Source organism: Cryptomeria japonica, chromosome 3, assembly GCF_030272615.1.
Source record: "Cryptomeria japonica chromosome 3, Sugi_1.0, whole genome shotgun sequence".
In the NCBI taxonomy this organism is placed as follows: Eukaryota; Viridiplantae; Streptophyta; class Pinopsida; order Cupressales; family Cupressaceae; genus Cryptomeria; species Cryptomeria japonica.
The window spans coordinates 481,969,773-481,985,679 of record NC_081407.1 but is presented as its reverse complement, the minus strand read 5'-3'; the positions used below and the strand labels follow the sequence as shown (position 1 = coordinate 481,985,679).

General features: G+C 36.9%; 1 protein-coding gene across 2 annotated transcripts in view; it reads left to right on the top strand.

Moving 5' to 3' along the window:
* The first annotated feature begins 9,321 nt into the window (after positions 1-9,321).
* The window catches only part of LOC131045273 (uncharacterized), a 37,298-nt gene continuing 30,712 nt past the window's right edge, over positions 9,322-15,907 (top strand). For both annotated transcript variants that reach the window (XM_057978831.2, XM_057978824.2), the window contains exons 1-4: positions 9,322-9,872; positions 10,666-10,784; positions 10,916-11,022; positions 11,218-11,305. In XM_057978831.2, the coding sequence (XP_057834814.1) occupies positions 9,728-9,872; positions 10,666-10,784; positions 10,916-11,022; positions 11,218-11,305 (459 nt within the window). In that variant the 5' untranslated portion in view covers positions 9,322-9,727. The remainder of the gene's footprint in view (positions 9,873-10,665; positions 10,785-10,915; positions 11,023-11,217; positions 11,306-15,907) is intronic.

Sequence of the window (15,907 nt, the reverse complement as noted above, 5' to 3'; positions counted from 1 at the left end):
CAATAGTTCCACCTGCTCCTTTGATTTGATTGACAATCTCCTTTAGTCTTGTACTGTACTGGGTTATGTTCTCACCTTCATTCATCCTTATAGATTCAAGTTGTCCTCTTAGACTGTCTACTTTTGCTCTTTGAACATGCTCATCACCGCCATATACAAATATGAGCTTGTCCCACACTGCCTTTGCATCATTGCAGCCTTCTAGATCATTAAACTTTGAGTCGGTCAATGCAGATGTTATTTCAATCGTTGCTTGGATATGTTCTTGTTTTGCCTTTATTTCTTCCATAGTCAATGGATAGGTGCTTGATGTGATGAAATCATTCTCCAGATAATATACAACATATTCTCCAATTCTTGATAGGTGTAGCTTCATCCTTTTCTGCCATGTAGAGAAACTTGACTTGTTCAACTTCGGTGCATCCCTCTTATACATCTTTGGATCTTTGCCTCAAGTACCTTTAAACTTTTTCTTCCGGAGTCCAAAGCTCTGATACCAATGGATAGTTCTGATACTTAAAGTATGTACAGATCCAATAGCCAACAAGATGAGAGGGGGGGGTGGGTGAATCATACAAACTTAATCTTCCATAAAAACATCAGATTCAACCTCGGTAACATATACTTCAGTAATATAACCAAAACTGCTAAACATGCAAACTCAAAAGCATATAAACATCATAAACCTCATAACACCAGATTTAACGTGGAAACCCAAATAGGGAAAAACCACCGTGGGATTTCGGACCCACTAAGAAATATACTCTTGTAGAGTATGCTCGGTTAAAAGCAAATCTTGTTAAAGATTGCAAATACATTGCTAGATGTGACCTGGTTAAGGGATTTCCCTCAGATCTGTTAGGATCTTCACCTTGTTAGAGGTGACCTTGTTAAAGGATTTCGAACACTCAATTAGAATGTCACCTTGCTAGAGGGTTTTACAAATAAGACTGTTAAGTCCACTTGGTTAAGAGATTTTCTGTCACTTTCACAAAATAACAGTAATAAAAATCTATCTGCAACTTCACATCTAAAATGCTAAAGCAGATTCTTATTTGCTCAATACAATCTAGACATAGAACTAATCTTGTCCATTTGCTGGGCTTCTATACTCTGTTATTCAAACAGGTCTTCAAGCTTCTGTGCTCGGTAATCACTATGTAGCATCCCTGTGCATACATTTGCCCGCATACATTGTTTATCAACAGCTCCCTATTTATAAACAATTAGCCAACCCGCTTAATCTCTTTGATCACATTTCCCATGATCAATCATAGCCATCAGATCTTCAATCTTGTCCAGGTTCAATGTATCCTTTGATCTGAAAAATGTTTTACCCCACCTAGGAACTTGCATACATTTCTTGGAACTTGTGCTAGGGTAATGCGGTTCAATATGCGTTGTAGATCTTCATGCCGGTTTTCCTTTGCCATAGATTCATTAACAAACTTCATGCACGACATACCAATCATTTAATTAGTTCCATCTCATTAGCTTCCTTCATTAAATAATGCATGTAACCATTTAATGTATTCTGTTACAGCTCGGTTACAACTCGGTAACAACTTGGTAAATACTAAACTTCACTCGGTAGACATTCCGCCTTCATTAACCGATAGCGATAACCCTAGGGTTTACCGACTAGGTTCCTTAGGGTTTACCGACTAGGTTCTGTGCTCGGTAACATAGTATAGTATTAACCTTACAATTTATAACATATGTATGATGTTAAAACAATCTAAACATCATGATCTCATCATTGTCTGACTCGGTAATAGTTGCCCATTGAATGCCTTATTCATCCCCTTATTCATCATATTCTTTCTGTGTCTTTTACCAACATCTTTATACTCATCAAATCATACTTCTCAAGATATGGCAACATCATACTGAATTAGAAAATCAATTTCTTGACATCAATGACAAAATAATAATATTAAGACAGTAAACATCCTTAATCAGATATATCCATAATCATCAACAACCTTCTCAATATCCTTATTGAAATGCCAACAATCTCCCATTGTCTGTTATAATGCCAAATGCCAACATCTCATTGTGGTAATGTGCCTATCTTTTAAATGAATGCTATATTATAGTAATTTCTCTTTATAAGGTGTACACAATCGCTTTAACGTGGGGGCATACACTCCACTCAATATTGCACTTTATGCACACACCATGATATGTTTTGATACTCAAATTACTTTGTAAATTAAGCATTTTTGCTTTGTAATTTGGTATATTTCTTTTTCAAGATTCATAGTAAGAAAATATTACTAGGCTAGAAGTCATGTTCTCTCTCTCTCTCTCCTCTTTCTTATGATGTCCCTTTTGTCTTGATATTGGAGTAGTAAGATCCTAAAGTATCTAGGGGTTTGGTGTATCTTGTCTCTTTGATGTCTTGATGAAATTTTTCATTACAGACCTTTGTACTTTATCGTGAGTATGCTTAGTCTCATACTCTTGCTAAAGTGGGGCTAAATGTAGCATCCTAAATTGTACTCACCTACTATTTTGTCCTCACTTAGGTCTCACTTTGGCATTTCATCCTCTGAGGCTTGATTGAAGCATTAATTTCGCTCACAACTTTCATTCATGTCACCTTTTTCACCCTTTTACCAGTTTGACCCTCTTGTTTGAAACCTTGACTTTCAAGACCAAGGCGTCCATGCCTTGGGCTCCTCAATTGGGCCTCAAACTGGCCCCTCTCATTGATCACATTTCGAGAGTGCGAAATTAGATCTCATAACAACTTAGGTCAGAAATTTAATTCATTTTTTTACAAGCAAGTATAAAAGGAGGTCTACCCCTCTCATTTCTAACCTAATTTGAATTCCTAATCAAATCAAGAGACCAAAATTGATATCATACATTCAAGTGAGCAATCAATTAGTCTTCTATCAAGCATCGAAGTAGAAGTGAAGTCAAGATTCATGCATTGGTGATGACATTCATGTTCTATGTTTTATGAAGACAATCTACATGAAACCCTTATTCCTTAGTGAAGACAAAACACAAATTTATTAAAGGTATATCATTAGTGTCTCATTCATTCTCAACCTTTACCTCAAAAGGAAATTATTTTACTCCAATACTTCATTTACAATTTCAATTCAATTTCTTGGTTAATTCCAAAACCATGGTTTGACCTAAGGCAAACCCCTATTCCCAATAATTTCCCCCTTCTTTATGTGTGTAGGAAAGAGGTAAGCAGTTGCATTCAGGAGGATCGACAAGATTCATAGAGATGAACATGTTTAGCTTTCAACCATGAGAAATTCAGAGGACCATAGTGAATTGATACTACCTGATCTCGAAAAATTAGGCCGAACTTCTAGGAACGGTTTCAAATCATCTTCTTCTACTCAGATCTAGGTCAGTGTCTCCATATGACATCTATAGCTCACTATTTCTATTAGATTGCTTTAATAATTCACTATCTTTCCCTAATCTTAAACAATTAAAAATCAATTCAATTAAAGAAGGATAGAGCCCCATCAAGGAGGCCTGAAATTTGACCAAAATCTAGATCTATCAAGGCTATATTTATTAAATTCCTCTCTCCTTAATGCATTGGTAAATTAGAGTGATTTTATTAACTTAATTTAACCCTAACCCTAATTTTTCCACCATTATAGGGGCGAAGTAAGAGTATTGGGTATTGATGTTTTGTTGTGTTCTAGCGAAGGGGTTTTGTAAGCTCTAATTGTGTGGTGGAATATTTTAATGACTAAATGTGTATCCTACTAGGACTGAAGTGGAGATTTGAGATGTACTAGTCATTTCTTGAGAGGAAGTGTTGCTATTTGCTTGAGATGAGGCATTGATATTTGCTTGAAGATTTGAGGATGATGAGTTTTGAGTTGAGCTCTAACTTTGGGTGTTAATATTGGAAGATATAGGAGCTCGTGTGGAAGCCACATTAGTTTAATCAATTGGTGGGGTGTTGAAAAGAGGATTGTTGTAGAAGCACATGGATGTAGTGCTTTGTGTGGCACTTTGGGTGGTGCTCACGAAAGGAATGCTAGTGGATACTTGTTGTGAAGATGGCCCTTGCGAGGATCCCGACTTGTGAGAAGTTTGAGATCTTGGTGTGGACTATTGAAGTTGGGGGCGAATTGGCACCAGTTTGCTCTAACAATAGGAAGTACCTATCCAGGTCATGGTTGAGGAGCACATTTATGATTGCAAGGATTTGAGGGTCTTGTTGAGCATCATCAAGTTATTCAATAGTTAACATCTTTTGGATGTTTTCTACAGAATATGGATCATAAGGATTGGAAGTGGTAGCATGATCCATTAAGGTAGTTGCTTTTCGACCTTGTCTACATGGGTGTGATGTAAGGTCCATAGTACCAATGGGATTGAAATCAGGGTCATTGTTAGGATCCATTAAAATTTTCATTGTGATCGGGTAAAGGTCATATAGGAAACCTAAAAAAAATGCACTGAGGATGACAAAGAAGACAATTATGTTTTTGGTGTTTTTAAGAATCTCGAGGATGATGATGTTTTTGGATTTTTGAGGTAATAATTGGATGATCACGAAACTAAAGTGCACCCATTTTTTTTGGATTTTTGAGAAAATAATGAGACTAATATGCACTTATTTTTTTGGGATTTTTGAGATTTTAGGAAGATGATCTGGTGATTAACTTAATAATAGACTATGCAATTGTACAAGCTTGATTCCTAGAAAATTTATGAGCTTAAACCTATGGATGTTCACCTAAGAAATTGAAAGAGACACTTGGACCCAAAAATTAGATGATGGTTGATTGACAAATTGATAAAAGTTGTGACTCTATGCTAGACTAATGAGCGTAAGGGTTGAACTTGATGACTAATAAGTAATGATAATTTGATGAACTCTTGGTATATTGACTATTTGATAAAAGTTGTGACCCTATGCAGGACTAATGAGTGTAAGGGCTGAACTCGATGACTGATAAGTAATAAGAATTTGATAAACTCTTGGTATCTTGACAATACTAAGGTTTAACCCTTAGACTTGATTTCCTAATTTCCTTGAGAATTGCTGATTCCTATAATGCAATTTGTCTAAGGGCACCAATGTTTGCAAACTTGACTTTTTCTTTAAAAGGTCCCTAAAGGAAACTAATGTTGTAGGAACAAAAATAGATGAACCTACTAATCCTAATGACCTTGTAAATCACGGAGTTGAAGTAGATTTTGGATCCCAATTGGACAGTTGGTGACCTAATTGAATTTCTAATTTTGACTGACAATTGCATGACTAAATTTGGCATATTCATAAGAGACTAGTATTAATTACGTAAATCAACTATTAGATGTGTGAAATATTGTAGGCAATTGCATGATAGATTTTAGTAGATGCGTAAATTCAAATGCAGTTATGTGGCATATTTATTCATTGCATGACTAAGGTTTTCAGATAATTTTGTGTAAGTTCTTCAAGGAAACCAAATTATTAGGCAATTAGAAAATAATACATACAGTTTGGCTGCTAAATTGGAGTACTCTAAAATTCAGAGTTTCACATTAAGGGCTTAAATTAGCCCGGAAACATACTGACTCTACTAGTATAAACACAATGATTTTCACATTAAGGGCTTAAATTAGCCCTGAAGATTTAGAGACCTTATGAACTGGGGAATTTTTGTTTTACTGTGAGAGGTACATGAGGGGAGGGGTATCTACAAGGTATGATCTACACTCCATGAACTATCAAGCATAAGGTTTTTGGCCTCTAATTACGAGGGTTTTTAATCAATATTTGGGGAAACTGACACATACACATTCAACAGTGAGCCACTTTAGTCTCTAATCAACCTTGTGTGGCTCTAAGTCCACCCCCAAATTGACATCGTCGACATATGATTGTGAGATGGGCTACAACTTTCACTCTCACCCTTTTTGTATAGCATTCCAAACAAAATACCGCTTGAGGTCAAGCTAAGGGGTGATGAAATCCCCAAGGAAGCCTCTCTTACTAGAATCCTATGATTTTCTCTTACACCTAGGCTCCACAAAGGCAAGGGGAGAGGATAATTCTTATAGGATTCTGGGTAAACAATAAAATGTGCCAAAGCACCATACATACAAGCAATGATTAATTATCCCTTAGAAATCCAAATGTTTTCTAACTACAAGCATAGAAGAATAGAAGAAATAAAGATACGAAATCCGATTGTTCTCCAAGGTTCCCACAAGGCACTCGTTAGTAGTTTGAAATGATTGATTTCTTCCGTCTACAATTGTCACATGCTAAAAATAAAAAATTAGTATCAAAACCCCTAACCTAGAGAACCAAAAAAACATAAAATAGTAACATTAAATGATAGAAAATACAAACATCAGCAAAAAATAAAAAACTTGTACCTTCCAAACCTAATCAAACGATTGCATGAATCTATCTCGCAATTGCATGAAAATCGAGTATCAATTGCATGAGTTCTTCTACAATTGCACAAGAAATCACGATCAAATGTGTAAATCCCAATAACAAATGCGTAACTTCTCAAGCAATTGTGTAATCAGAAACCTGTAACTACAGATTTCCAAAATTGCACAAAAATCAAAAGTTATCTTGTTATTTGTTCACTTCTCTTATTTTTTATCACTCAAGGTTACCACTCGGCTCAAAGATGAGACCATACATAATTGATCTCGAGAATTAAAAAACACTTGTTTATTTTAAGTCTGAATCCAAATGCGAAAGGTTGATTTTGATCCTAATTTGTAAATGTGAGGAAAACACATCAAACAAATTATCTAAATCAAATATTGATAAAAAAATGGATTCCTTATGATTTTTGATAAAATTCAAAAAAAAATTGCTGAAAAAATGATTTCATATGATCAAGTTATGTGCATTTGAAGTTTGCAAAGAAGATATGACTTTAAACATGTGCACCTGATTTTTAGAGCAGTATCTAGAAAATTCATTTATACCATAGTGTAGATCTTTGAGTTAGCTTTCCAATGGTTTTTGAATTTCGAAAATCTGATATTTCGACAAAAAATTATACTGGATTTGGTAAAACTGTTATTTTATGAAATTACAAAGAGGAGGGGGAATACACTTAAACCCTTAGGTGCTCATTTGTGGTCCCCATGTGACCAAAGGCCAAATTGAAGGAGATGGGATGCTTTTTTAGATCTTCCCTGGTCTTCCATATGACCAAGGGCCCAAGGCTTGCAAAATTAAAAAGAAATCAAAATTTCAAAAGAAGCTTTAAAATTAAAAAAAGTAAGTAAATAAAAAATTCAAGTTTAATTTACATACTATATGCATAGCTCAATATATTTTATTGTTTCAAATGGTGCAAACAAAAGGAAACCATAAAAACTAAACTAAATGATTCCTTGTAATTGTAAATCGATAACTTAGTTTTGCACTTAATTTTGGCTCAATTTGGTAAAAATATCTTAATGTAATGACATAGTGACAAGTGGCACACTCTTGTGCCACGTTATATTATGGTATTTAAAGGCATTCACTGTGCAATTAATTTAGCTATTTCATCAAGGAGAAATTTACTAATCTCATTTTAAATTCTAAAAGGAAACAAAAGAATTAGATCCACACTTACATATAGGCTATTTGCATTGTCTATGTATATTGTCTTTAATATGTCTTATCTTTGTTGATTTGATCCATTAAGGAGGTTAGAATTAGGATAATTCATTTACATATTAAGTTAACAAACTCCTAAATGATGTCTCAAACAACATATAACAAGTTGATCTACTTGAAAAGTGAAGACGATCATAATTTTAAGGCACATAGTTTACTAGATCAATTTTATACAAGAAAAGTAAAAAATGCATGTTAAAGTAAGTTTGCACCATTCAAGATTGATCTTGCGACGTGTGAAATTGAACCACAAAAATGGTAAAATTGATACGAAATTTTAGATAATTATACATTCATTTTTTATTTTTTTATTTTTTTATTTTTTTATTTTTTTATTTTTTTAGTTTTAAGGTAAGTTGTGGACAAGGGGTCCACTCCCATATAACTTGAAAACAAAATCACAAAATTCGCATGACCCAAATGGGTGTGCCTCAAAAATTACATTTTCTTCAATTGTTCCTTTGTTGTATAAAGCATCTACTTGGGTCCTTCATGCTTTCATTCCTGTAATGTCACTCCACATCCAACAACAAAGCTTTACTGATATTCGACCAATCTCAACAGCAATACTGTCAAAATACAAGCAAACCATCTGAAGCCCAACAACAATGCTATCAAAATATAAGCAAACCATCCGAAGCCTAACCAGTATAGCCTTGAGCATTGCCAAAAATCCATCTGCAACTCCCAAAGCTTGTTATACCCGAGTTTTTTTGCTCAATGTGGGAGGACCCAATTTATACACCAACCAAATGTGCTAAAGATGTTGCTTTATTCAAGCGATCTAAGATTGATCAAAATTTGTTCCATGATCGGTCTAATCGAACAATTTCCAAAGCCCCATGCTCATGCTGAAAATTTCAAGGCAACACTACAATCCCGTGCTAGTGCTCATATGTCTAGATTTCAACTACTCCATTAGATTTAAGAGGATTCCTCATCGACGAGTTTTTTTAGTCCGTCCCATCTATCAATTTCCAGTCCAATCACATCCTTATCCTTTTGACCAACATCACAATTTGCTAGCAGATCCGCACATCTATTGGCCTCTTTGTATATATGATTGATCGAGAAATACTCAATGTTGCAATGACTTAATCACTTTGTCCTCTCCTATTTTTAGTTTTTTGTTTTGTATTTGCTCTTTTTTTATTTTTTTATTTTTATTTTATTTTATTTTATTTTTTTTGCCAGTTGCATTAATGTAGATCATTGAGTCTCCCTTGATGTTGATATGGTCCCATCCATTTCTTATACATAATTCCAGACTTCAAGCCAGTGCTTCAATCTCTGCCTCATTATTTGCTGCCATACCCAAATTCCTTGAAGTAGTAAGACCATTCTTGAGTTGCCTTTTGATGGACCGATAAAATTCAATTTAAACCTTGCCTTTAGATGCACCATCAAAATTCAATTTAAAAATCCCAATTATACATTCATTTTTAACTCTACATAACATCAACATTATTCTTATATCATCAATTTTAAAACTATTTACCCCTACGCCTCACATCTAACCTTATTGACTTATTACAATTATTTCTCATTTATTATGGAGGTTTTTTGTTTGCTGATTGTTTGGATATATTCAACAATTAGCGTCGATAATCTATTTATGTAAAGCATTTTTATTTCTTTGTTGTTGTAAGTCGCTTAATTTTTAAAGAGGCGAGTACCTAATGTGACCACGCTTTTAGAAAGAGCAAGTATTTAAGCTTAGTATAGCATTGCTCCATTATGACGATGCTGTAGAGAGAGAGAGAATCAGCCATTAACCATTCGCGCCGGCCACTTGTGTTGATCGTACGTAGCACTGGCTTAGATAGTGGCGTTCAGGTGTAGCCGACACCTTTGCTTCTTTCTCTCCTTTCCCTCTTCTGCCTTCAACTTTCAAGCAACCACTTGATATCTTTTTTTTCATCTTTGCGTGCGCGTTTCTGCGATAGTCGGGCTCTGCTGCTTGGTTTGTTTATTGTTCTACTCAATTGCAGATTTTATTTATTTCCACTTCAATTTCACCTGCAATTTGACTTTTCTGACCTCAACGACACTGGAGCATAAGGAGACATTGGAATTTAGCTATCCAATATATTTGTAGATCTAATGGCGGTAGGAGGCAAGGAAGAAGAAAGGGCGGAGGAGGAGGATGTGGCTGTAGTATACAAAACCAAGTTAGTGCAGTTTCTGGGGCGATCCATTCCCATTATTCTTCAAAACGACAACGGGCCTTGCCCTCTATTAGCAATATGTGAGTTTCATTCTGTAAACCCTAATACTTTCCTTCTTTCGCTTCCTTTTAATTACACGTTCCTCTTCAATTTCGCCTTTTTCCGCCACATACTCTCTATCATTTGAAAAATACTACCTTCATTTAAATGCTTATTGAAAAATTATTTCCATCTTTGATTCTTATTTATCATCTAAAATTTTTGTTTTCTAGATGTAGCATTTCTAAATTTATGTCTCCTAACTATTATAAATTATATCATCTGCAGTCTGGCAGGCTTAAGTTAATTCCTAAATCTTGTAGTTCATTTTTTTAAGCTTTTGTTTATGATTATTTTTTCCCCAGCCTTTTTTTCGTGAATTCACTTTATTGATGAGATTCTCCAGGGTTTTGCTTTTCATTAGTATCCTAAAACAGGCTTATGGTTGGTAGCGTTAGGATTTCAGAATACATCGAAAAAGAATGTAAAGCTTTTTGGATAAAAATGTGTAGAAATTTCTACATTGGTTACCGATATAAAATACAAAATATGTAAAAATGTTTACACAATTATGTCCAAAAGCCTTATGGTTACCGATACAAAATACTATAACTATGCCTGTGAGGTTTATACATTGTGCTTACAATAGAGAACAGAGCAAGCTTTGTCATGTACTGGGAACACGACCATTGCCAATTGTTGATTGATAGGGCCAGGTTGTCCTGGTATTGTAATCTACCAAGGAGTAGCTTTGTTATGTTGAATGTGTGCTTATAGAAGAGGGTTTCTTTGATGCATCATTTTTTACTTTCTTACTGTGCATGTTGATGGCAGGCAACGTACTTCTTTTACGAAATATAATAAGTTTGAGCCCAGAAACCACAGAGATCTCATTGCAAAGGTTGCTTTCCCTTGTCGCAGAAAGACTACTGGATGCAAATAGCAGTAGTGAGGTAATATTTCTGTATAATGGATTTAGCTGTAAGAGAGAAAAGAGCAAAGTTGTAAGCCTATTAGATATACAAAATTATCTAGGATTCTAGAGTTTTTGAAATGAGAATGTCTTTGCAATATGGTTGTGCAGAACAAAGATTCTGGGTATGTGCAAAACCAGCAGCAGAATATTGCAGATGCAATTGATTTACTTCCTCGTCTTGCAACTGGGATAGATGTGAACGTGCGCTTCAGACAGTATGTTGTTTGCCCACCTTATTTAATCTGGTCAATGGATATCATTATTGAATTCATTTAAGTGCTGGAAGTAATCAGACAAAATGACTGCCAGTTTATTTTCTGTCTATGTATTCTTTTTATCAATCTTCTTGCTTTTGGGTTGTCAAGTTTGGGTTCACATTATTATGTTCAGATTTTTAAACATTTTTTCAGCATACATGATTTCGAGTTTACAAGAGAGTGTGCAATATTCGACTTGCTGGATATCGGGCTTGTGCATGGCTGGATTATTGATCCCCAGGTATGAAGTTATTGAGGAAATCTTTGAAGATCAATCATTCTTTTATTCTTTACTTAGTGATTTATAGGGAAATATATTTAGTTATATCTAAAAACTTGAAAAGTTAGTTTTATACTGATATAATCCAACATTGTTTATTAAACCAGTTGCCTTTATAATTTTATGTGTAATGTTAATTATGGGTAGCTTGGACAGCTGTTCGTCCTTACCCAGAAATAACAGCATTAGTTATGGGTAGTTTTGGACAGCTGTTTGTCCTGACCTAGAATTAGAAAGTGGTTGTTTTTGTCAAACAAGTATTGTTAGGATAAAAACAATTGTTATTTAATAGTGGCTCTTTTTAGGTGACACCTCATAGCCAAAATTAGTTATTGGTTATTGAGTTGTCTTAATCTCAGCCGTTGGTTTGAATTAATCTTGGCCGTTGGTTTTCCAACAGAGTAGTATAAAAAGGGGTCATGGGTCATTTGGAAAATAAGAAGTCTTGAGAAGAACTTGCAGTGATAGCAAATAGTCTTGCAGTGTTAGCAAGAGGTGCAGTGATAGCGTTGATATAGCAGTGGAGGATATCAGCAGGAGATATTAGGAGTTTGTCGGAGTTCTGCCAGTAAGAGGCAAGGAATTCTTTTGTAATTCTTATATTGCTGAAGATTAATATATTTTCCATCTGTAGAACTGGTTTTCCCTTAGGGGTTTTTCCAGGGACGATTGTCCAAAAATATTGTGTCCTTGTGTTGCTTATTTCTTTCCGTATTTTTAGTGAAGTTGCAGTTGTGTTATTTTTCGATATTCAGCTGTAAATTTATTTTCAGCAGTTAAATAATTTTTATGAGATAGGAGATTAATAATCAGTGACTGCAATAGAATTTCTACATGGTATCAGAGCTTTGTTGAGGGTAGAAAAGGTTTACCCTAAGCAAAGGAAAGAAATTTGAGTTTGACCTTTTTCGAGTTATTGTTTTCCTTTATTTCTTTGAGATGGCCTCAGCAGGTTTGAGAGATCAGGACAGATTGGATGGTGCCTCAAATTTTGGTGTCTGGAAAGCCAGAATTTCTTTATTGCTGGAAGAGAATGGTATCAAGGAATATGTTACCAGTACTGTAGCTGTACCTATAGATCCAGTACAACTTGCAGCATACAAGAAGGATGATGCCAAGGTGAGGAGGATAATCCTTGATGGTGTCAAGGACCATGTTGTTCCACATATCGCAGAGTTAGATACAGCAAAGAAGATGTGGGACGCCATTCTGAATCTGTACCAGAATGCTACCACTAATTGGAAGCTGATTCTCAGAGAAAAATTGAGGAATACCCGGATGAACAAGGGAGAAGATGTTACAAGTTACCTCACCAGGCTTAGACTTGTCAAGGACGAGTTAGCAGCTGTTGGAGATAAGCCAAATGAAGACGAGCTAGTAAGAATAGCCCTAAATGGGTTTACTAAGCAATGGGATGTCTTTGTTCAAGTTATTAATGGACGAGACACCTTACCTAGCTGGGATCGACTATGGAGTGATTTCACTCAAGAGGAGCTTAGACTAAGTCTTGTCAATGGAGCCAACAACAAGAGTCAGAAAAGTGAGGTAGAACAAGAAAATGTTGCCCTAGCGGGAAAGGGGAAAACAAAGAAGGGATCTAGCAAAGGAGCAAATTCACAAATTGAAAAGAAGAAGAAGGACCTATCTAAGGTCAAGTGCTTTGGTTGTCACGAGTTTGGCCACTATGTCAGCGATTGCCCACAAAGGAAGAAAGATAAGAAGGGAAAGAACCAAGTGGCAGCTTCAGCAAGTGCAGAGGAGCTCTCTAGTAGATTGGAGGATGAGTTTGCACTCATAGCTTGTATGATTAGCTCAACCTCACAGAGTGTCTGGTATATAGACAGTGGGGCGTCATTTCATATGACAGGAGTTCAAGAGTACTTCTCCAGCTACAAGGAGGAGAACACCAGAATCCAGATCTCTATGGGGAACTTGTCCAAGCTCAACTCAGTTGGGAAAGGGACTGTTCAGCTTCAGAGGGAGAATGGAAAGGTAATTCCTCTTCATGATGTGTTGCATGTGCCAGGCTTAGGTATGAATTTGGTTTCTGTATCTGTCCTTCAGGATAAAGGGTATAATGTTCTCTTTAGAGGGATGCATGTTTTGATTAAGCATAAAGATTGGAAATCACCCGTATCTATTGGAGTTAGGAGTAGTCGCTTTTATAGGTTGCAGTTTGATACTCCTAAGGCACTCATGAGCAGCAGTAACCCTAGAGATCTTGGAGAGCTATGGCATAGGAGGATGGGCCATATTCATCATGGAGCACTTAGATTGCTTCGTGAGACGGTGACAGGTGTTCCAGAGGTGAGCACGGAGCATGATGATGTATGTAAGGGATGTGTGTTGGGAAAGTTTGCGAAAGCATCTTTTCCAAGGAGTGACACCAGATCTACGGGTGTTCTTGATCTAGTACATTCAGATGTATGTGGACCAATGTCGACAAAGTCTCTCAGAGGATATGAGTATTATGTTACCTTTATTGATGATTTCTCCAGGAAGACCTGGATATACTTCTTGAAGACCAAGGATGAGGTTTTCAGTCGCTTCCAAGAGTTCAAGGCTCTTGTGGAGAACTCAACAGGAAGGAAGATAAAGGTTCTTCGGTCAGACAATGGAGGCGAGTACAAAGGAAATGACTTCCAGGTTTCTGTACCAGAGAAGGAATCAAGAGAGAGTGGACTGTTCCTTACAATCCACAACAGAATGGAGTTGCTGAGAGGAAGAAGCGTTCTATTTCGGAGGCAGCAAGGGCTATGCTACATGACCAAGACATGCCCCGCTACTTATGGGCACATGTAGTACAGCAGTCTACATTCAGAATAGGGTTCCACACAAGGTACTAGGGAAAATGACACCAGAGGAGGCTTTCACGGGGAAGAAGCCAGATGTTGGTCACTTCAAGATATTTGGGAGTTTGGCATATTGCCTTATTCCTGGAGACACACGTACCAAGTTAGATCAGACTGCAGAGAAGGGGTACTTTGTTGGGTATAGTGAAACTTCAAAGGCATATAGGATGTTCATTCCAGGGACCAGAAGAATTATTATCAGACGTGATGTCAAGTTCATGGAGGACAAGGCGTTTAGAAGGTCCAGAGATTTGCCAGCAGATGATCGGAGTGAGCAGCCAACGAAAGCTCCAAGTCTAAGTCAAGGACAACAAAGCTCAAGTACAGTTACTAGTACAAGCATAGACTCAGGTAGTGAAGATTCACAGAGTATAGAGCAATTGGTGCAGCAGGATATGCATCTAGATGATACAGAGGTTGATATTTCATCCTCTACAGTTGGCAGTAGGAACCATGAGGTTCAAGACATACAAAGGGATACTCAGGAGTCTGTGGGAGCTCCTAGGAAGAGTACAAGACAGAGGAGACAACCAGCCAAGTTCAATGACTATGTGGCATTAGTCAGCCAGTTGGTAGATAGTGAACCTTCCAGCTATCAGGAAGCTACAAAGCATCAGGTATGGCGAGATGCTATGGTTGAGGAATATAACTCAATAATGCAGAATGATGTATGGGAGGTAGTGCCTAGACCAATTGATAGAGCAGTAGTTGGATCGCGCTGGATCTTCAAGATAAAGCATGGTGCAGATGGTAGCATCGAGAAATATAAGGCGAGGTTTGTGGCCAAGGGGTTCTCTCAGAAGGAGGGAATAGACTATGAGGAGACATTTGCTCCTGTGGCCAGGTATACTTCTATACGAGCTGTAATCTCATTTGCAACACAGATGGGATGGCAGATCCATCAAATGGATGTCAAGACAGCATTCCTTAATGGAGAATTGAAGGAGGAGGTATACATAGAACAACCAGAAGGCTTTGTAGCACACAACAAAGAGACCCACGTGTGCAGATTAAAGAAAGCCTTATACGGACTCAAGCAGGCTCCCAGAGCGTGGTATGAGCGCATTGATACATACTTGCAGGAAATGGGCTTTGTGAAGAGTGAGGCTGATGCAAACCTCTACTACTTGGTGGTTGGGGGTGAGGTTCTCATTCTTGTTCTATATGTGGATGACTTGTTTCTTACTGGTGCGCTAGGGCTCATAGAGGATTGCAAGAGGGACCTTGCAGAAGAGTTTGAGATGAAGAATTTGGGACTTATGCACTACTTTCTAGGCATGGAGGTGTGGCAGACTGATGGAGAGATTTTCCTTGGTCAAGGGAAATATTGCATTGAAATCTTGAAGAGATTCAAAATGGAAGATTGCAAAGCCATGTCTACACCCATGATCACTAATTGGAGGAAGGTAGATGCATCCAAGGAAAAGGATGTTGATCCCACCCTATACAGGCAGCTGATTGGTTCGCTCATGTATTTGGTCAACACCAGGCCAGATATAGCTTTTGCAGTAAACTCTCTTAGTCAGTTCATGGTAGAGCCAAAGAGAGTGCATTGGACGGCGGCTAAGCATGTGTTGCGTTATCTTCATGGTACAGTTGAGTACGGGATCAGATATGTTCCAGGTGAAGGTATCAAGTTGATAGGCTATACTGACGCAGATTGGGCAGGCAGTACAACAGACAAAAGGAGTACTTCAGGATGTTGTTTCAG